We start from the raw sequence: 22,620 nt of genomic DNA, 5'->3' as shown, positions 1-22,620 counted from the left end.
CCTGTGCGCTTAGGTTTAGACCGGCGTGCTGGCCTCTCTGTTGTGCCTAGGTGGGGCTGCGACGTGTTGATCTTCCGAGGCCGGGCATGACCCAGGAAAGTGTGTCCGGCCAAATGGGATCGAGCGTGTTGGGCTATGTGGTGCACCCCTGCAGGGAAGTTAATCTATTCGAATAGCCGTGATCTTCGGTAACAGGACGACTTGGAGTTGTACCTTGACCTTATGACAACTAGAACCGGATACTTAATAAAACACACCCTTCCAAGTTCCACAGACAACCCGGTGATCGCTTTTCCGCAGGGCGACGAGGAGAGGATCGCCGGGTAGGATTATGCTATGCGATGCACTGGAGATGCTACTGGAGATGCTACTGGAGATGCTACTTGAGATGCTACTTGGAGGACTTCAATCTACTCTCTTCTACATGCTGCAAGACGGAGGCTGCCAGAAGCGTAGTCTTCGACAGGACTAGCTATCCCCCTCTTATTCTGGCATTCTGCAGTTCAGTCCACTGATATGGCCTCCTTACACATATACCCATGCATATGTAGTGTAGTTCCTTGCTTGCGAGTACTTTGGATGAGTACTCACGGTTGCTTTCTCCCCCTTTTTCCCCTTTCCTTTCTTTCTGGTTGTCGCAACCAGATGCTGGAGTCCAGGAGCCAGACGCCACCGTCGACGACGACCCTACTACACTGGAGGTGCCTACTACTACGTGCAGCCCGCTGACGACGACCTGGAGTAGTTTAGGAGGATCCCAGGCAGGAGGCCTGCGCCTCTTTCGATCTGTATCCCAGTTTGTGCTAGCCTTCTTAAGGCAAACTTGTTTAACTTATGTCTGTACTCAGATATTGTTGCTTCCGCTGACTCGTCTATGATCGAGCACTTGTATTCGAGCCCTCGAGGCCCCTGGCTTGTATTATGATGCTTGTATGACTTATTTATGTTTTAGAGTTGTGCTGTGATATCTTCCCGTGAGTCCCTGATCTTGATCGTACATATTTGCGTGCATGTTTAGTGTACGATTAAATTGGGGGCGTCACAAGAGCTGGGCGCCACCACGGGTAAAAAATTTCCATTGGCTTGCCGCCCAGGATCGCTGCTGGACTGCAGAAAGGCTTGCACGACGTGGCTTGCAGCATCACCCTCAATGTTTTCGAGTCGATGAGTCGACGGGTCGCTCGGAGGGGGCGACTCTAGACTAGTCGTGACTAGTCTAGACTCACGGTCGACGAGTCGACATGGCGACGAGTCGACGTGAGTTAAGCAGCAGGCAGTCAGGGGAGGAGCACAAGTGCACAGCAGCAGCAACAACCAGGGGAGGAGGGGAGGAGCACACCACCAGCAGCAGTAACCAGGGCCAACTGAGAGATGGGCCACTAGTTGTGCACTTCCCTGTGGCCCAAAAGCCCATCTAGTAGCTATATACTCCTCCCGTGACCTAATCCACCATCCACACTCCCTCCTCCCTCACCACAGCCGCCACACATTCTGCTGCCACTCCCTTGCCACCAGTCCACCACTTCTCCTCCCAGCGATGGATATCTCAACTCCCCCGCAGCAGCTCTCTTGCCACCGCTCCTCCCAGCCCGCTCCTCTTGCCGCTGCAGCTTCAGCAGCAGCAACAGCGGCGGCCAGCGCTGCAGCGGGGGCGCAGAAGCAGCAGCAGCAGCAGCAGCAGCACGACGGCGGGAGAGTGCTCCTGATCCAGCGCTGCCTCGAGTCGTTCGACCCAAAAACCGCGACTAGTCAAGACTAGTCGCACGAGTCGCTCGACTCATCCCAGGAGTCGAGTCGAGAGGCTGAGTCGGCCCTGGAACTGCGACTCGTCGACTAGTCGACTAGTCGCGACTAGTCGAGCGACTCAAAATCCATGATCACCCTCGATGCCTCCTTTGCGACCAGGCCTTGGAAACTATCCAGCACCTGCTGCTGACCTGCCCCTTTGCACGTCAGACCTGGCACATTGTCCTTGATTGGTTGCATATTCCGGTCCAAATCCCCGATCAGGAGCACACGGTCATGGAGTGGTGGCTGCGCGCAAAAGAGCTCGCGCCGCCGGCGCATCGAAAGGCCCTCAAATCCATCGCGCTTCTTGTGCCCTGGATGCTATGGAAGCACAGGAACGCGTGAGAATGCCATGCCATCCATCGAATCACTAGTGGATAGGATCAAGGACGAGGCCCGGTGTTGGGCTAAAGCAGGAGCCCAGGGGCTTCGGGTTGTTCTGCCCACAACCTGGGATGTCCACTGATTTTGTGCTTTTCTATGTACTGCTCACCTCCTAGGAGGATTGTTCTACCTTTTCCATGAAATGAAATGCAAAGGTCCTTTGCGTTTTCTCAAAAAAAAATAGGTTTTGAGATCATAGTAGCCAGCTTTAATTAAGTTGTTCTTTGGATTATGGGAATTAAAGCTGGGTTAAAAAATAGGTTTTGAGATCATAGTAGCCAGCTGTGGCCACCACGCCGCCACGACACTGACCGGCATCAGAGCTGCTCCGCCCCCAGTATACAATTCCGCCTGCCTGCAGGAGCAGGCAGGTCGAAGCACCGGGCGCCGGCACGGACGCTGGCCTGCCCTCAGTATTTGGCTTCATCCACTACTCGTGTTTACACAGTATTTTTTAGATGTCAAATAACGAAATGGACTATTGATGGTTGGTATTAAATACGAGTAAACACGAATAGTGTCATGAAGCTTCTTCATACCTCGTGATATTCCCCACCATATTTCGTGTTCAAGAGCAAGTCTTCTAAATTCAAGCACGGAGGGCCAGATATGAGAAGCTACATGAGAAAGAAAAGGCAAGTGGACATCAGAAAATTAGAAATATATCGAATGTGTTGCTAAGAAGTAGCTTGTATAAACCAGTACATACCTGAAATTCATGTTCATTGAACATATCGATCCATTTTTTAGGTATCAATTGTTGAAGACCTCTCAAAAACTGTGCAGTTTGAATACAGGCCTGTTTACCATAAAAAGACATTGTTTATCAGTGATGGATAAGTCTGTGTACTAGGGTCCTTGTGGGGCTGCAGCACATGGTCCTTGTGGCAGTTAGGAGGATAAAGTCCTGGACCATCAAGGACTGGCTGTTAGGATAGAGTTCTGTTCTTGACCATCAAGGACTGTCAGTTAGCATCTTAGACTAGCATCTTAGACTGGCATCTTAGCAGCATCTTAGCATATGCCTTGGCTGGCTAGCAGCCTATAAATATGTATCCCCAACCCCTCAGGTTGGCATGGCATTGTGTGAGAAATAAACCAACGAAAATTGTCCCAACTCTCCTAGTGTCATCCACAACTATCAATGCTCAGGCTGAAAGGTCTAACAAGTGGTATCAGAGCCAGTTAACCTGCACCCTGAGCATTTCCTGTGAGCAGCCCAAGTCGGTAGCAGCAGCTGCTCCGTCTGCCTCTGGTTACCTTCCTCCCTCCGGACTGTCGAGCAGCAGCTCGTCTTCATCAGCCTCCTCTTCACGCAACAGCCCCCCTGCAGCGAGCCATGTCTGCAGGTCGCTCTCAGCACACGGCTACCTCGAGCATGCGGCGCCGGCAAGAGGCCGAGCGCGCCGTGGCAGAGGAGCGTGAGCGAGCGGCTGTAGCAGCGGCTGCTGCGGCGGCAAGAGTGTCGAGGCTGGCTGCAGCGGAGCTGGCAGCAGCCAGAGCGGAGGTAGAAGCAGCCAGGGCGGAGGTAGAAGCAGCAGCAGCAGCAGAAGCAGCCCGTGAGGCTACGGCGGATGCCAAGGCACTCCGCGGCAGCCCCGGCAGCTCCAGCAGCTCCGCGCCTGCGGACGACGGCGCCGACGCAGATCGCGCCAAAGTGGCGCAGGAGCGGACGGCGCAGTGGGCAGCCGAGCACGCCCGCGCTCCAGGTGGAGGCGCGCACCGCGACGGCGGCTGCAACGACCAGGACCGCGGCCTCTACGAGGTCCGGACTGTGGTCAGGGATGTTGGTTCCAGTGTTGGGTGGCCTACCCTCACTAAAACCAACTACGTCGAGTGGGCCGGGATCATGAAGGTCAGGCTCCAGGTGCGGCGCATGTGGGAGGCAGTCCAGGACAGCAACGTCGACCACCTAGAGGATCGACGGGCGCTGGACGCCCTCATCGCCGCAGTCCCGCCCGAGATGCAGTTCTCGCTTTCCAACAAGCGGACTGCCAAGGAGGCTTGGGACGCCATCGCCGCAGCACGCATCGGCAGCGACCGTGCTCGCAAGTCCACCCTGCAGGCACTTCGTAAGGAGTGGGAGAACCTGGGCTTCAAGCCAGGTGAGGACGTTGATGACTTTGCTCTCCGTCTCAACACTCTGCTGCAGAAGATGGTGAAGTTTGGCGATGCCACCTACACCGAGGAGAGAGCTGTCGAGAAGCTTTTTCGGTGCATTCCCGAGAAGTACAAGCAGATGGCTCGCTCGATCGAGTCGTTGCTGGACCTCTCCACGATGACGATCGAGGAGGCGATAGGTCGACTCAAGGTCGTCGACACCGACGAGCCACAGCCCCCCTCGGGGCCCGTCACCACCGGCGGGAAGCTGCTCCTAACTCGGGAGCAGTGGGATCCCAGCCTTGGTGACAAGAAGAAGGGGGAGCCTTCCTCCTCGACGGGCGGCCGCAAGCGTGGCAAGCAGCGTAAGGCGCGAAGAGGCCCCCCGGGCAGGGCACAAGGACGTGCCGAAGGTGACGCCCGCGGAGGCGCCAAGGACGGCGCCGCTGGCAAGCCCAGGCCGGCACAAGACAACAGTTGCCACAACTGTGGCCGGTTTGGCCATTGGGCCAATGAGTGTCGGCAACCACGACAAGGCCAGGCTCACGTCGCACAGGCGAAGGAGGAGGAGACGGCTCTGTTCATGGCGCATGCAAGCATTGAGCTACCCTCGGCGACTCCAGTCGCAAAGGCTTTCATCCACCTCGATGAGCCAAAAGCACACGCTCTTCTCGGCGATGGCTCCGGGAAGGACAAGGCTACGGGGTGGTGCCTCGACACCGGCGCCACCCACCACATGACCGGTCGAAGGGAATTCTTCGCCGAGCTCGACTCCGATGCGCGAGGCTCCGTCAAGTTCGGGGATGCCTCCGCTGTGGAGATAAAGGGCGTCGGCTCCGTCATCTTCACCACCAAGATGGGAGAGCACCGGCTGCTCACCGGTGTCTACTACATCCCCGCGCTAAGGAATTCCATCATCAGCTTGGGACAGCTGGATGAGAACGGCTCACGCGTGCTGATTGAGCATGGGGTCCTACGCATCTGGGATCGCCAGCGTCGCCTTCTCGCCAAGGTGCCCAGAGGTGAAAATCGACTCTACGTCCTTGATGTGCAGGTGGCACAACCGGTCTGTCTCGCTGTCCGTCGAGACGACGAGGCGTGGCAGTGGCATGAGCGCTTTGGGCACCTTCACTTTGAGGCCCTGAAGCGTCTAAGTGCCAAGGAGATGGTGCGAGGCCTGCCATGCCTCGACCATGTGGAGCAGTTCTGCGACATCTGCGTACTGACAAAGCAGAGACGACTCCCCTTTCCCCAACAGGCGAGTTTTCGGGCTAAGGAGAAGCTGGAGCTCGTGCACGGAGACCTGTGCGGCCCGGTGACGCCAGCCACACCAGGAGGTCGACGCTACTTCCTGCTGCTCGTCGACGATCTCTCCCGCTACATGTGGGTGATGATCCTCGGCAGTAAGGGAGAAGCGGCGGACGCCATCAGGCGCGCGCAGGTTGGTGTGGAGGCGGAGAGCGGCCGCAAATTGCGCGTGTTGCGCACTGACAACGGCGGCGAGTTCACGGCGGCTGAATTCGCGTCGTACTGCGCCGATGAGGGCATCCAGCGCCACTACTCCGCGCCGTACAGCCCGCAGCAAAACGGCGTCGTCGAGCGGCGCAACCAGACGGTTGTGGGGATGGCTCGGGCTCTCCTCAAGCAGAGAGGGATGCCGGCTGTCTTCTGGGGAGAGGCGGTGCTAACGGCCGTCTACATCCTCAACCGCTCTCCTACTAAGGCACTCGACGGCAGAACTCCGTACGAGGCCTGGCATGGGCGGAAGCCGGCGGTCTCTCATTTGCGGGTCTTTGGCTGCCTTGCGTTCGCCAAGGAGCTCGGCCACATCGGCAAGCTCGACGACAGGAGCACTCCGGGAGTCTTCATCGGCTACGCGGAGGGCTCAAAGGCCTACCGCATCCTCGACCCAAAGACACAACGTGTGCGCACAGCGCGAGACGTCGTGTTCAACGAAGGGCGAGGGTGGCAATGGGACAAGGCGGTGGACGACGGCTCGACGCCGACGTATGACGACTTCATTGTCGAGTACGCTCACTTCAAGGAAGCTGGGGGAGCAAGCAGCTCCTCTTCACCGGGCACGTCTACCCCGGCCCCCAAAACTACATCGACTCCGGCGCCTGCTACACCGACGACACCACAACCGGCGACGCCGCATACTCCAGCCCCGGCGGTCGCCACTCCGGGCTCGTCTTCATCAGCACCAGCTCACGCAGAGCACAACCCGATGAAGTTCGCTTCCCCGCTCACTCACGACGAGGAGCGGGTCGACGCATGGTATGGAGGCGAACCGCTGCGGTACCGTACGATGGATAATGTGCTCGGCGACCAGCCGGTGCCAGGACTGGTGCCACGTGACCTGGAGGCGCAGCTACAGCTCGTGTGTGAAGACGGCGAACCACGGTCCTTTGCAGAGGCCGAGAGAGACGCGGCATGGCGCGCCGCGATGAAGTTGGAGATGGATGCGGTCGAGCAAAACCGCACCTGGGAGCTTGCTGATCTCCCTCGAGGTCACCGCGCAATCACCCTTAAGTGGGTGTTCAAGCTGAAGAGGGATGGAGCCGGCGCCATCATCAAGCACAAGGCTCGTTTGGTGGCCCGAGGCTTCTTGCAGCAGGAAGGAGTCGACTTCGACGACGCTTTCGCTCCCGTGGCACGGATGGAGTCCGTGCGACTTCTCCTTGCGCTGGCTGCCCAGGAGGGCTGGCGTGTCCACCACATGGACGTTAAGTCGGCATTCCTCAACGGCGACTTGAAGGAGGAAGTCTACGTGCATCAGCCACCGGGGTTTACGATTCCCGGCCAGGAGGGCAAGGTGCTCCGCCTGCGCAAGGCTCTCTATGGCCTGCGGCAGGCACCCAGGGCGTGGAACGCCAAGCTGGACTCCACGCTGAAGAAGATGGGTTTCGAGCAGAGCCCGCATGAGGCTGCCGTCTACCGACGGGGGAGTGGAGGAAATGCCCTGCTGGTGGGCGTCTACGTTGACGACCTGGTGATCACCGGCACCAAAGATGCAGAGGTGGCGGCGTTCAAGGAAGACATGAAGGCCACGTTCCAGATGAGTGACCTGGGGCTCCTCTCCTTCTATCTAGGGATTGAGGTGCACCAGGACCACTCCGGGATCGCGCTTCGACAGTCCGCCTACGCCAAGCGCATCGTTGAGCTAGCTGGGCTCACCGACTGCCATCCAGCTCTCACTCCGATGGAGGAGAGGCTGAAACTAAGTCGCGACAGCACGACGGAGGAAGTGGATGCTACGCAGTACCGACGCCTTGTGGGGAGCCTTCGCTACCTCACTCACACACGGCCGGACTTGGCATTCTCCGTCGGCTATGTCAGTCGGTTCATGGAGCGACCAACGTCGGAACACCAGCAGGCAGTGAAGAGGATCGTCCGCTACATAGCAGGGACCCTCGACCACGGCCTCCATTACCCTAGGTGCCCTGGGGCGGCACACTTCGTCGGGTACAGCGACAGCGACCACGCCGGCGACATCGACACCAGCAAGAGCACGAGCGGGATCCTCCTCTTCCTCGGCAAGTGTCTCGTGAGCTGGCAATCAGTCAAGCAGCAGGTGGTGGCCCTGTCCAGCTGTGAGGCTGAGTACATAGCGGCCTCCACCGCCTGTACTCAGGCGCTCTGGCTTGCTCGACTGCTTGGTGATCTTCTCGTTCAAGACACTAGAACGGTGCAGCTCCTGGTGGACAGCAAGTCCGCCCTGGCCCTGGCAAAGAACCCCGTGTTCCACGAACGGAGCAAGCACATCCGACTGAGGTATCACTTCATCCGCAGCTGTGTGGAAGAAGGGAGCATCGAGGCGAGCTACATCAACACCAAGGATCAGCTCGCAGACCTGCTCACCAAGCCCCTTGGGAGGGTCAAGTTCCTCGAACTTTGCTCCAGGATTGGGATGATTCAACTCTCCCACAAGACGACGCACAAGACTTAGGGGGAGAATGATGGATAAGTCTGTGTACTAGGGTCCTTGTGGGGCTGCAGCACATGGTCCTTGTGGCAGTTAGGAGGATAAAGTCCTGGACCATCAAGGACTGGCTGTTAGGATAGAGTTCTGTTCTTGACCATCAAGGACTGTCAGTTAGCATCTTAGACTAGCATCTTAGACTAGCATCTTAGACTGGCATCTTAGCAGCATCTTAGCATATGCCTTGGCTGGCTAGCAGCCTATAAATATGTATCCCCAACCCCTCAGGTTGGCATGGCATTGTGTGAGAAATAAACCAACGAAAATTGTCCCAACTCTCCTAGTGTCATCCACAACTATCAATGCTCAGGCTGAAAGGTCTAACAATCAGAACATTTCATGACAAGGAACTCAAAAAAATTTATTACCTGAAAATTTAACTTCTCGTTGGCACGAAGATGCATATATGTAATAACATTATCATTGTTAACATCAATCTCTCCAACACCAGGAAGCAGGTTTGGAAAATCCAACCAAAGCCCCGGATTCTGAGATTGGAAAGAAAGATCAGATGGCAAGAAAAATCGTAAGGGTGGATTGGATCTATACTTATGGTATTTCATCAAGCTATAAAGAGACAATACCTTCTTCATACCACATAGATTGTCATAATATACTGGATCCAGTGAGAAAAGATCATTAAAGAATGTAGGCCTGGTGCATTGTGGAAAAACAAATGTAAATAATAACTTCATCAAAAGTAAAATACAAATAGCACAATGAAAGAATAATATCATGTGACATAATGGTTTATGAACAGCAGAACATACTCACAGATTTGTCAATTGATGAGCATTGGAACACATTCAATTTATTTATTCGCAAGTTACATACCAAAACAACTTGTGTGATTGGAAAAAATTAAGCCAACAGTCTGTTGCTAATTGTGCAAGAAAAATTACTTCCCAGAAAATGAAGGGGTAGGGAGGGAGAGAGTTACTTCTCTTTCAACTTCCTTAAAAAGAATATTGCAAATGACAGGTCAACAGGTACCCTCTCATATATGGCCTGGAAAACAAAATTTAAGTAGATGTTTGCAGCACCCAATGAGACATGCAGATTAAAATGTGAAATTCAACATGGATAAAAATATCAACAGGTAGTGCCCAGATAATTCAGTTGGAAAAGCACATGCAAAGCAAACAGTTCCAAAGAAACACTATGACATGCCCATTGACACAGGGAAATCACATAACGGGTAACTATGCATCATTCAGCCTATACAGATAGATGATAGAATCATCGAAGTAAAAAGATTGTTGAACCTCTAGATAAGTAACATGACACGCTATTGCATCTAAAATATAAAATCTCGTGATTCCAAGAGCCAGTAATATCTTGACTTCTTTCCTACAGTCGCATATGAGGCATATTACAGCAGCACCCACATCCAAGGTATGGCGCACCCATACTTTACGTATCAAAATACCCGCATAACATGATTATAACTTGCAGAAACAGGACAATTTTAGTGTCATATATACAAGTTTCTGATAGTAGTTAACTAAACTAAGATATATGATCAAAGACTAGTACCTTCCCGAGTAGAACTCCGAGAGAATGAAACTTCTGAAGATGATGTTCGCCAGCAGTCGATATTGACTCGGGGTTTGGATATAATAAATGATCATCTGTTTCCTACAAATAGGACAAAAATTGTAAGGCACCACCCTGTATTTTTTCCTACCAGCTTTTTACCTACTTGATCACTATAAACTAATAAGACGCATGTTATCTAAGAACGCATTAGTATTATCCCTATAGCCGCTAAACTCCCTAGAAACAAGATGCTCACGGTTGATCCCCTTGCTTGTCGTGGTTGGGCCATTAGTGTCAGTGGGACATGCAGCTTCCCTGGCGCAGAGATAGGGCAACGGAAAGTAGTGGCAACTCTCGGGTGTACTACACCCGCAAAAGATTGAAAAAATGTGATCAAACATTGTCCAAAAAATCTGAACTTTTAGGACATGAAACATTATCAGATGTGTGAGGTTCTTGCAAAATTTCATCTAAAAATAACATCTGAGGAGCTCTCACCAAAAAATAACAAAATCACTGCTCAAACAGTGCACAAAACTTTCAGCAGCGATTTTGTTTTTTTCGGTGAGAGCTCCTCGGATGTTATTTTTCGATGAAACTTGGCAAGAACCTCAAACATATGATAAAGTTTGATGTAGCAAAATTTCAGATTTTTTGGATCTCGTTTGATAAACTTTTTTGAAAGTTTTTGCTAACTCAGGTGTAGTACACCCGAGAGTAGAAAATCCAGTCTCATAGGGTAAGCATCAAACGGTTGTTCTGCATGCAAGGAAAACCGGAGGTAAACTATCACCCGCCATTGCCAGCTAGGTGATTTGTTAGGCTGGTACCTTCCTCACATTCACCCACCTCTCTCTCCCATACCCCCGACGCTCTGGCTAACCCTAGGTCGCTGCCACCTCTCTAGTCCGTGCCCCCGCCGCTTCCCTTTCGTTTTCCCTGCTCACTGGCACCTTCTTCACTCGCTGATACCTTGCAAGTTCTTCTATTATTCCTCCATGCCCGCCCACAGATTGCTGCTACCTCTAACTATACGTCACCGCTGCCTTCATTGCCTCTTCTGGCACAGCAACGGCCATGCCACCTTGCGATCTGCCCTGCCTCCCGCTGGCCTCTCTGGATTGTTTAGATACCTCCGCGGCATCAAATTAAGGTAACCATCCATTGACGGGTTGGCCGGGCGTCCTCTGCTCTTCTCCAACTCCCATCTGGTCACACTCTATTACCTATGCTTTTGTGCATGCATCACATAATGATGCATAGAGGCCACCAGCTAGCAAGACACATAGAGTTGCTGAATAAGAGCCGAGGAAGATGTAACTCATAACTGTGCTGCTTTTTACATATGTTTTTAATGTCGTCAAATGACTAGGACAGCATAGCACATACTCAAAAAATGGGGCAGTGGATTCTTGCGAATATTTAGCAGCGGATCAAAGCATGCTAGCCCTTCTAGTTATGTCTACTAAAACAATGAAATAGATTAAAAGAGTATATACCATGAACAAACCAGCCCGTGCATCGAAAGCAGTCTTAGTCGTGGTATTCATGAAATCACGAAAAATACCACCACCATCAACTCCAGCTTCCCTCATGCCATGCTCATCAAAGAAAACCACTTGAATCTACAAAAATGTCCTTGAAATAAAATGCAGGCAGGCGATGATACATCTACCACTACTCATAGTGTAAAAATTACAAGAAAAAAATGATTATATATGATGCATTTATCATGCCACAAAAGTTCAAACTCATATTATATCCACAAATTGAGAAATAGAAGAAGATAAATTTGTCTGTTAATCCAAATTTGTTTTCTTAACTTCTTAGTGGAATAGCACCAACTACCATAAGAGGTGGTAAAAGGAACAAGAGAAAAAAGATCATCACCATACCGTTCCTTTAAGATCTTCTACAGATAAAAGGCTTATATTGTGAATAGCATCTTCCAGTAATTGGTTTCTTCTGATTTCTAAGGTACGAGGCGCAGGAACTTGTCTAAAGTCGGCCATGTGTGCCTGATCGAATACCAAATATTGCTGATCACAGAACAACGAAATTCATAAGATATTGTCTTAAGAAGTACTCCATCCGGAATAAATTGTCGCTCAAATGGATGTATCTAGACGTATTTCAATGCTAGATACATCCATTTGAGCGACAGGTAATTCCAGATGGAGGGAGTATACAACTCTTATTCTGTAATATTTACACAGCAAATCAGTAATAACATACACTGAAAATTTTGAGTCTAATGTCAAACGGCACCAACAACGGAGCAAGTCTTATAATTTCTGATTCACGAGTCCCCGCAATAGATGCCTGAAAGATACGTACATAATGTTGAACAAATAGGTTTTGAAAACCATTTTGATTATCAACAAAGAGATGCATTACCTGAAGCACAAATTCGTCGCTAAAATCTTCTTTAGAACAAAACTCACTAGCATCAACAAATGAATTTCTGATATTCCAGTCCTCCAACTGCAATTAGATATGGATTTCAGTTTTTTAGTTTATGTATGCATGAAATGATAACCATAGCAACCACTTTAACAAAACAGTGTGGCGAAGAAGTTAATTATCTATGCATGAAACCAAAATATTCCCTCCGTAAAGAAATATAAGTGTTTAGATCACTACTGTAGTGATCTAGTGATCTAAACGCTCTTATATTTCTTTACAGAGGGAGTAGCTTATAATTAATACCGAGTCCAACACTGTCCACGGCGCGCTCTAACTCAACTCGGTGTGTGTGTGTTTGGGGTGGGTGGGGGGGCACTTATTTACAATAATTTGTACCATTATATTCAAAATAGAACTATACAAGTGCAACAAGGAGTGCTCTCAGGTGTGCATACAGATATGTGTTGTTAGCTGAGTCGATGCATTAACAGACTAATGGCCGGGTAATTAATTAGTTAGCCCAACAACTCAAGCTGGAGGGCTGAGATACATACATACACTTGCATGGCACAATGTGCACATACAGGAAGTATTTCCCTGGAACAACAGAAGCCAGCACATCCTTGTGTGGCCTGTGGTGAATGAATCAACCAGATAAAAAACGGTTGAGTGACCAACGCCACTACGAGCACGGCATGCGCACTGCTTAGGGCCCTGGACGGCTTCCTATATACATCAGACGTACAGGGACAACACAGAACTCCCACAAGTGATAACTCACACACGCGAATGAACACACAATCCCAAGCGAGACCCAGTTTCAGAAGCAATTTTGATGGAGACGAACTCATGGGGGCCTATGCATGAACAACAATACGCGCACATGGGCTCACACGGGCGAAGCAATCGATCCATCCATCCACTTGCAAAACCTTACTATGATTGGTATAAAGTACTTACCTTTGTAAATAGTTCACATAGTCCAGTCCTAGCACTGTGCTTAAGACTCTCAGTCAACAATGTCTTACTACCTGGGGTGGGTGATGTCTGTAAAGTAGAGGTTTGTACAGGAATGGTCCACAGAAGTTCCCACAAAGCCTGCAGATTGAAGTTAGAACTTAGAACCATGTCAAAGTGACACCAGACAAAACAGCACATCAGCATAGACTTTGCAGCAGCTCTAATGTTTTTAAGAAATTATGAATTGATAAAGTAGTTTTTTCTGGAAACTGAACAGAATACATAAATTTGTCATATTTACTGCTTACCTCCTTCAAAATGGAAACAAGAGACTTCAACTCCTCAAGAGAAAGAGAGAGAGGTTTCTTACAATCTCTGAACTCCGCAATATCCACCAACTCTAAGATATGGCTGGTACAAAGAAATAAAAAGCATTGATAAGGTATATCTTGACTCTTATAACGGGGGTTTTGCATCTCAATTACTTAGACAGAAGAGCACAAATCAGCAACAGTTTGCAACACTATGAAAAGGTTACTTTACCTATACATGGAGCAGAAAATGGACAAAGGTAGTAGCCAGCTAGGAGTATCCCGCTCAGGAAAAGACTTCCGTTTATCATTCTTGCAGCAGCTCTTTATATAGTTCCAAAGTGCAGGAACAATTTCAGTATTGTACACCAACACAGTCATAATCCCCTCAACAAAACCTGTGCTTAACATGCCATGAAGAAAAGCACTGATAGGTCCTACTAATTGCAGTTTAGCACTTGAAGGGCCAGCTGTATCAGAAGAACCTGTGCTCGATATACCACTAAGTACACCATTCACCTATATGCATGATATGTACTAGAGTCAAACAGAAGAAATAAAATATGAACCGCAATCATCTTAAAGCTACTAACTTATTCAGAAATAAGCATACCAAACATTCAACCGATGTCAATATGTGTCTTTGCAGATCAACATCAAGGTGGTTGAAATCATCAGCTTCAATGGGCATTGCACCATCAACATGTGTACCTGTACATATTTAATAAGCGTAACCGGCAGGAACAAATCTGTAGCTACATCAGACATTTGGTCTTATAAGTCCTGAGAGATCAGCTAAAGCTACGTTTGGGCAACAGGACTGTTTTCCTGGGGGAGGTCCTCCCATGCCCCACTAAGAGCCAAGCCTAATTGAATGAATGAGACTGTTTTGTAAGTATGCCATGTGATTACATCGAAACAAGGAGATGTACTCGTGCATGAGATGACATAACAATACTAAACGAGTTACATAGTACAGACTATGCTAAAATATACAAAGGAAGAGACCAAAATACCTAAGTTCTAGATGTTCAGATGCAATAATCTATGCATATGAGGGTCAACTAGTATGTCATTATGTTGTGTGCCGTAATTTTCCAAGAAGATTAGCAAAATATCCCAGTTGCAGTCTTCAGTACTGCACACAGGATATCAATACGTAATAAATAAGTGTCTCAACTCTGTACTAAAGTTAGTACAAAGTTGTACTGAAGTTGAGACACTTATTTTAGGACGGAGGGAGTATTTTAGAAAGAATATCTATACTTGCCAAATTCGCAACACCTTGCATACATTTTACCATTAATAATTTGAAATTAGATAGGTCACTCATATAGCAACTAAAGTTAAAATGGAGATTTAATACATAAGCATGTAGGTCTTTTTCACTGTTTAGGCTGAAAATTAAGAAGTAATCATTATCAAAGGCCAGAACTAGAAAAAGACGGATTAACTAATAAAAGGACAGATCAGAACTACCTAATCATACTTTCTTTTTTATATTGAATTATCAATAGATTAAATGGTGTCATCTATCTGCATAATCAGACCTTATACTCAGCTAAACATTTTAACCTAATGATATGATCATTTTGCAATAACTGGAACAGGTGAGGCACCCAAATCCCGTATAAAGTCTACTATTCGACTCAGGTGGGTTGTTTCAGAACAGTCGTTTTGAAATTTATCTTACAATATGATTCTTTTATACTATTTAGAAACGCCCGATTGATGGAAAAAGGAAATAATACAATTACAATAAGCTGTGAACTTGACAAATAAAAAAAGATGTGCTTTTCCACGAGTAGAGCTAACATGAAGCATTTATCACTAATCATTATCACGAAGAACTCTCATAGATATGGAACATAAAATGTTACTCCCTCCGTTCCATAATACTTGTCGTGGTTTTAGTTCAAATTTGAACTAAAACCACGACAAGTAATATAGAACGGAGGGAGTACATAAATACTAATTCCTCTGTAAAGAAATATAAGGTTGTTTAGATCACTAAAGTAGTGATCTAAATGGTCTTATATTTCTTTACAGAGGGAGTAGTAAGCCATATTTCCAAGAGATGAAAAGGCTGCTCTGATTTAGTGGAAAGGGACTTACTTTGAATAGATGATGCAATTTTTGGGAACGCATCAAGCAATGAGGTACAAAAATTAATGATTCCAGCTGCCTGGTTTGGAAAGAGCATAAGCAAAAAAATATACATGACTCACTGTAATAAAACCTGACTTCAGTATCTTCAATTAAGATTAAATGGGCATCCATAAGGAAATGAAAAAAAATAGCTATTACATAAGTGGAAATATGATCATATAACAAAACATTCCTATGTTTTAATGAATCACAAGAAGAAAACACATTGTTGGGAACCACTTGACATATATTACTGGTTTCTGCCTCTCTGTTCAGACAATATAAGTGAAGAAAATGTGATTCCCAAGAAAGAATTGACGAGAATGAACAGATCAGATCGGGAAAGATTCCTGATTGAGCAGGATATGTAAGAAACAAAATATATCTTCCATGAAAGTTTTCATAAAAATATTAATTCTGCGGGCTAAGTTGTGACATGAAAGGGGTTACAGCTTGCTACACATTTTATTGACATATAAACAGTTGAAAAGATGACTGTAACATATACTATTTGTAACTTCACGTACAGATATACCATAACCATTATTGTGATGATCACTAAAGAATGACGATAAACTAGCAGAGTGTTTGCTGTGTACAATAATCACTGCAGTGTTTGCAGTTGGTATGGATCAATTAGAACCAACTGACCCTTTCATTAAACTAGTAACGTAAAATTGTACCATAATCATTATCATGAATTCATGATTGATCACCAGAATGCCCATTGGCAGGGTGTTTGCTGTGTGCAAAGCAGCTGGTATTAGATCAAATAGGCTTAGCACCAACTTAACCTTTCCACCTCAGCTCAAAATTTGAAAAAAAAAAATATGCCTAACATGATTTTCAGAGTACAGGGAGCTAATTGCCTTTTCCTAATATGCAATTCTGCCTTACTTTTTACAAATAGAAACAACTGAAATGTTGCAGTAACCTGAAAGGCAGAAGCAGAACACCTACTCTGTCAGAATCGAAGCCTGATTCAGAGAAAATCAAAGTCGCAATGTCAAGTACATTTGAAAGTACATATGCTTGTCCAGGATGGTTAGCCAATGTGTCGTTTGGAAGAACGTCAGCGCAAGCTATCTGATACATATACTCTGTTTTGAATTCATCAGCAGATAAAACCTGAAATGAAAAACAATCCAATGTAGAATCACTGCATGGCTAATACAAGATACAACCACTCAAAAAACTCGTATAAATGGAAGTTTATAATGCAGAAATAATAATAGCTCATATTTAACACTCCGAAATTTCCATGTTCACGTATCATCAAACTGTTTTGAGAAATAAATTATGAAACAAGGTATTAAGGAGAACACTCACCTTCATAAACTCTGGCAACCGATGACATAGAAAAGGAATGGTAAGAATCTGCGAGGAAAAGCTCCATTTTGGATCCAAAAGTACACAAGAACATGGATGGTTGCCAACATGTGAAGCAACAAGTGCAAGAACTTCATAAAGTGCAGACAGAAAATCACGATGCTTCAATTGCCGTTCATTTTGCTGAAAAACGATCAGAACCATTAAAAAATCATAAAATAGATCATCAAATATTTAATACAACTGTCGTGATAAATTCCAAATAACTGAACGACAGAAATAAACCAGCACGGATTGGCTGCACCAGACAGTATATAATAAACTCCCACATTACCTACCAACAAATGCCTATCAAAACAAAGTCAATATATGTTATCATGGAGTTTTTTAGAGAGCATGCAAACAAGTGTTTGCACATCTTTTCATGAAGAGGAGAAGCAAATAGATAATCAGGCAGCAAGTGCCAACATCAAAGAATAAACAACAGTTAATACAGACAACACACGCTAGCTACTGCTTGTAGCAGTTTGAAAGCCTGCCAACATCTCTCTGCCTCTGCCTTAAGGTCATTTGCCATAGACAGGAGGTTCATGCCCAGTTGCCCACCCCCCAGGAACATCCTGCTGTTAAGCTCCAGCCTATTGGGCCAAACATTGAGGTAGACCATGGAGTCGAAATGTATGACACCCGATTAGATCACAAGAAAACTAAGTGTGTTTGCATTACATAGGGCCATGCTATTCTGCTAGAGAGTCCTGCACTCCGGCCAGAATAGTGCAGGACACGTTTCACTCTTTGATCGTAAAAGCTTCTATCAGATCATATACTCTATTATGTCCTTTGGTGCATAGTTGGAGTTCACTGTTCTATTGTAAATGCCTGATATAAAACCATAAATGCTAGTAGACATAACATTACTCAACAAGAATGTAGCCATTGCTTAAGATTGTAAAAGCTTGTGTACAGGGTCATAGAAGCTTGTAGAGAGGATCGTAAATATGCTTGCAACATATTATAAGAGCTTGCTTTTAAAATCGTGAAGGCTTGTGAACATGAACATGATTGTAAGACGTTCCATGCATACATGATCGTAGTGCATGGGTACTGCAGAATTTATTATTGGAACTGTATCTGTTTCGTATGGTCTAGCAGTAGCAGCGGGCGGCTGGATTTAGTAATCACATGGTATTTATGATCGAGCGTAAAGCCCTGGAGACCACATCTGTACGCTAAGGCATGAGAGCAGTGCAGCAAGAGGGCAGAGCATAGAATAACATGTTCTACAGTCCCTGCTGCCAAATGGTTATGTGAATATATAAACACTACCAATGCACATATGAACTCTTGTACACATAGGGTGTTTGGTCAGAAATTCAACATATGGCTATGTAATTCTTAGAACAGAAGCTGTGTATTGTAAAGAATGAAGGCATAACACCTGGGAGACAGGAACCTCATACCAGCAATAAGACTTCCATCCATGACTTCTATAAATTAATGAATTTTATTGTATTGTATGCATTGTTTCCCAATGTTCACATGAGTTTGGCACAGGCTAGCAATTATTAAGGGGGCACAACTAGCAATTATTCATAGCCAGTTGAAAGCAGACTTATCGTTGGTAATTAAAAACAAAGGCAGAACCATAAGAAACACAAACATACCACGACAACCATGATGATCTCCCGAAATAAGCAGAAGACCTTTTTCTGATGGAGATATCCAATTACTTCACAGTTCCATGGAAGCTTGTGACTCAGTAAGCATATCGCTGTTCTAAGTAATTGGACAAAAGGCATGAGATCACTCTCTGATGATGCCTCAGGTTGGTTAACCAACTGAAACCTGTCAAAATGCAATAAACAAGTCAAAGGCAATATTGTTCATTTATCATGTATAGAAGTACTTGTTAATGAGATTCATTATGGCTGTAACTGAATGACTCACCTCTTGACATAGAGAGCATCAATACACATGTGTAAAAATTTCCTCACTCTGATGATCACTGAAGGTCCCACTTCAGAGTAATCCACGGTTGCAAAAAGACTGACAAGACCTCCTGCTACAAAAGAAAATGAGAACAAATAGCAAATAAGAAGTTGTGACAAATATTGTACTCCCTCCGTAAACTAATATAAGAGCGTTTATAGAATACTAAAGTAGTGATCTAAACACTCTTATATTAGTTTACAGAGGGAGTACTATGTAATATCTAGAGCTATCTAAAAGTGCTTAGGGTAACAGGATATTATCGCATGATGCTTACCATCACATTTAACATACTGTAGAAGCATGCCACATACTTGACAAAGTATGTCGACATCATCGTCTAGCTTTGCATCAAAGAAGAAGAATAATTGACCAAAAAAATCAGCAGCCTCTCCATGTAATTTCCTGATAGTGGCAATAGCATGATTTTATGAGCTCCACTACAAGAAAAAAAAATATGCTTTGGCAATTCATACCAGTCCACGTTTTGACGAAATCCCTCAAAAGTCTAACAAAATTTATCCCGAAATTCAGAGCGTTTTAATGCCGTAGCATACTTCCTCTTAAGTATCTCTGCAGTTTAATAGTTTTTGGAAACCATTCAGGAAACAACTTTCACCAAGCGAAATTGGGGGCGGTCTAACAACGAACCGAAACCCAGAGACTTGTAAGCCCGCTCAACTAATTTACCTGGATTTGTTTTGCGGAGGCATTCTGCTTCTCCAGTAGCGCCTGGCTGTCCAGCTTCCTAGGGTCTCCGGAGGAGGACATCACTGCCAGAAAATCAAAGAAAATCCATCGAATTCACGGGGCAGGACAGACAAGATTACTAGGGTTTAGAACGAGATGTCACCTGGGATCCGGAGACAGACGGAGCGCGAGATCTAGGACCAGGTTTGCTTATGCGAAACCCTAGAGCCTTCGAAAGATCGGAATGCGGCTGGAGGGAGGCGCTCGGGGCGGGGGTCTCCGAGGTGCTCGTCCGAAAGTGCGGGACAATTCCCGCCGGAGGAATGGGGGAGGGGGAGGGGAAGGCCGGTGGAGTTGTGTGCGCACAGGGAGGGGAAGGCCGAGGAGCTACTCTTTATTGGAAAATAGAGCGGCCCAGCCCAGTTTAACGCGATGACTCCTTTTTGGTTCGCTGTGTCGCTCGTTGGTTTATCAACCAGGAGTCGTCTCAAAAAAAAATCAAGCAGGAGTAGTTGTCAAAAAAAAAAAAGTTGTCTGCCGCTGGATTTTTTTAAATAGGTGTCGCTCGTTGATTTGCTCATTAGTGGGTACTCTTTTTTTTTTAGAAAAACTTTTTTTAGAGAAAAAGGGCTCCTGCCCCGGTTCCATTACTTAAAATGAAACCACAGAACTAATCTCATTACAGCCCGCGGGAGAGTTTTTTAGCACTCTCCGGCATAAAATCCATCATGACTCTGCAACAACCTCATACACTTTTCCAGCTACTCAAATGTCTACTGACAAGAGAATTAAAAGGCTAATGCAGAAACTCAGGGAGGCTTGGAACTGGTCTCTGAAGGAAATATGCCCTAGAGGCAATAATAAAATTATTATTTATTTCCTTATATCATGATAAATGTTTATTATTCATGCTAGAATTGTATTAACCGGAAACATAATACATGTGTGAATACATAAACAAACATAGTGTCACTAGTATGCCTCTACTTGACTAGCTCGTTAATCAAAGATGGTTAAATTTCCTAAACATAGACATGAGTTGTCATTTGATTAACGGGATCACATCATTAGGAGAATGATGTGATTGACATGACCCATTTCCGTTAGCCTAGCACTTGATCATTTAGTATATTGCTATTGCTTTCTTCATGACTTATACATGTTCCTGTAACTATGAGATTATGCAACTCCCGTTTACCGGAGGAACACTTTGGGTGCTACCAAACGTCACAACGTAACTGGGTGACTATAAAGGAGTACTACAGGTGTCTCCAAAGGTACATGTTGAGTTGGCGTATTTCGAGATTAGGTTTTGTCACTCCAATTGTCGGAGAGGTATCTCTGGGCCCTCTCGGTAATGCACATCACTATAAGCCTTGCAAGCAATGTAGCTAATGAGTTAGTTACGGAATGATGCATTACGTAACGAGTAAAGAGACTTGCCGGTAACGAGATTGAACTAGGTATTGGATACCGACGATCAAATCTTGGGCAAGTAACATACCGATGACAAAGGGAACAACGTATGTTGTTATGCGGTTTGACCGATAAAGATCTTCGTAGAATATGTAGGAACCAATATGGGCATCCAGGTTCCGCTATTGGTTATTGACCGAGAATAGTTCTAGGTCATGTCTACATAGTTCTAGAACCCGTAGGGTCCGCGCGCTTAACGTTACGATGACAGTTTTATTATGCGTTTATAAGTTTTGATGTACCGAAGTTTGTTCGGAGTCCCGGATGTGATCACGGACATGACGAGGAGTCTCGAAATGGTCGAGACATAAAGATTGATATATTGGACGACTATATTCGGACACCGGAAGTGTTCCGGATGTTTTCGGAGAAAACCGGAGTGCCGGAGGGTTACCGGAATCCCCCTCGGGAGAGATAATGGGCCACATGGGCCTTAGTGGAAAGAGAGAGGGGCGGCCAGGGTGGGCCGCGCGCCCCCTCTCCCTCTGGTCCGAATTGGACTAGGAGGGGGGGCGCCCCCTCTTTCCTTCCCCCTCTCCCCCTTCCTTTCCCCTCCTAGTAGGAGTAGGAAAGGGGGAGTCCTACTCCTACTAGGAGGAGGACTCCTCCTCCTGGCGCGCCCTCTAGGGCCGGCCGGCCTCCCCCCCTTGCTCCTTTATATACGGGGGCAGGGGGGCACCCTGGAACACACAAGTTGATCTACGGATTGTTCCTTAGCCGTGTGCGGTGCCCCCCTCCACCATATTCCACCTCGGTCATATCGTCGTGGAGTTTAGGCGAAGCCCTGCGCCGGTAGAACATCATCATCGTCACCACGCCGTCGTGCTGACGGAACTCATCCCCGAAGCTTTGCTGGATCGGAGCCCGGGGATCGTCATCGAGCTGAACGTGTGCTGAACTCGGAGGTGTCGTACGTTCGGTGCTTGGATCGGTCGGATCGTGAAGACGTACGACTACATCAACCGCGTTGTCATAACGGTTCCGCTTACGGTCTACGAGGGTACGTGGACATCACTCTCCCCTCTCGTTGCTATGCCATCACCATGATCTTGCGTGTGCGTAGGAATTTTTTTGAAATTACTACGTTCCCCAACAGTCTCCATCATTTTCTTTTTTCATCCTGCCATGAGTAGCCCTCCCTCGATTCCGCACCATCCTTCCGTCTTCTTCTTCTGATAGTATTTCACCCACAGTTCCTTCTTCCTCATCCTAGCTCTGGCCAGAGCAGCAGTGGCGGCCGCCTGGACAGTTCCCACAGAGATGATGTTAGATTCTCCACGCGCTCTCTTGCAGCCTCTTTGCACAGGATCTTCCATTGGTTGCAGAATCCTGCAATTCTCCTCAGGATCACCTGCACTCCCAACCATGGGGAATTGTTAAAGCACATATCATTTCTACATCTCCAGACAACCCAGAGAGTAGCTGAGACAAACATATTGTCAACTTGCAGGGATTTATGTTTCTCCCATTTGTCAATCACATAATTAAATCCAGGCTGGGGCATACATCCCACAACCT

General features: G+C 46.9%; 1 protein-coding gene across 15 annotated transcripts in view; it reads right to left on the bottom strand.

Moving 5' to 3' along the window:
* Positions 1-20,011, bottom strand: part of LOC123160370 (E3 ubiquitin-protein ligase UPL6) — a 32,583-nt gene extending 12,572 nt beyond the window's left edge. For 7 of the 15 annotated variants that reach the window (XR_006480143.1, XR_006480144.1, XR_006480140.1 and 4 more), the window contains exons 1-22: positions 19,790-19,995; positions 19,627-19,709; positions 19,214-19,341; positions 18,895-19,009; positions 18,612-18,792; positions 16,948-17,130; positions 16,579-16,746; positions 15,586-15,655; positions 14,084-14,181; positions 13,703-13,989; positions 13,468-13,570; positions 13,160-13,297; positions 12,191-12,277; positions 12,029-12,115; positions 11,689-11,832; positions 11,293-11,418; positions 9,791-9,892; positions 9,195-9,262; positions 8,839-8,908; positions 8,623-8,742; positions 2,882-2,971; positions 2,712-2,789 (exon numbers count right to left, since the gene is read on the bottom strand). Coding sequence is in view for 7 of the 15 variants with exons in the window: in XM_044578184.1 (XP_044434119.1) it covers positions 2,712-2,789; positions 2,882-2,971; positions 8,623-8,742; positions 8,839-8,908; positions 9,195-9,262; positions 9,791-9,892; positions 11,293-11,418; positions 11,689-11,832; positions 12,029-12,115; positions 12,191-12,277; positions 13,160-13,297; positions 13,468-13,570; positions 13,703-13,989; positions 14,084-14,181; positions 15,586-15,655; positions 16,579-16,746; positions 16,948-17,130; positions 18,612-18,792; positions 18,895-19,009; positions 19,214-19,341; positions 19,627-19,649 (2,466 nt within the window). In the remaining 8 variants the exon portion in view is untranslated. Of the gene's footprint in view, positions 1-2,711; positions 2,790-2,881; positions 2,972-8,622; positions 8,743-8,838; positions 8,909-9,194; positions 9,263-9,790; positions 9,893-11,292; positions 11,419-11,688; positions 11,833-12,028; positions 12,116-12,190; positions 12,278-13,159; positions 13,298-13,467; positions 13,571-13,702; positions 13,990-14,083; positions 14,182-15,585; positions 15,656-16,578; positions 16,747-16,947; positions 17,131-18,611; positions 18,793-18,894; positions 19,010-19,199; positions 19,342-19,412; positions 19,510-19,626; positions 19,710-19,789 lie in introns of all 15 variants that reach the window. The other 8 variants (XR_006480146.1, XR_006480147.1, XM_044578183.1 and 5 more) reach the window with 6 other exon arrangements.
* Between the last annotated feature and the right edge of the window lie 2,609 nt (positions 20,012-22,620).

Source organism: Triticum aestivum, chromosome 7B, assembly GCF_018294505.1.
Source record: "Triticum aestivum cultivar Chinese Spring chromosome 7B, IWGSC CS RefSeq v2.1, whole genome shotgun sequence".
Classification (NCBI taxonomy): Eukaryota; Viridiplantae; Streptophyta; class Magnoliopsida; order Poales; family Poaceae; genus Triticum; species Triticum aestivum.
This window is presented reverse-complemented; position numbering and strand designations above follow the sequence as displayed.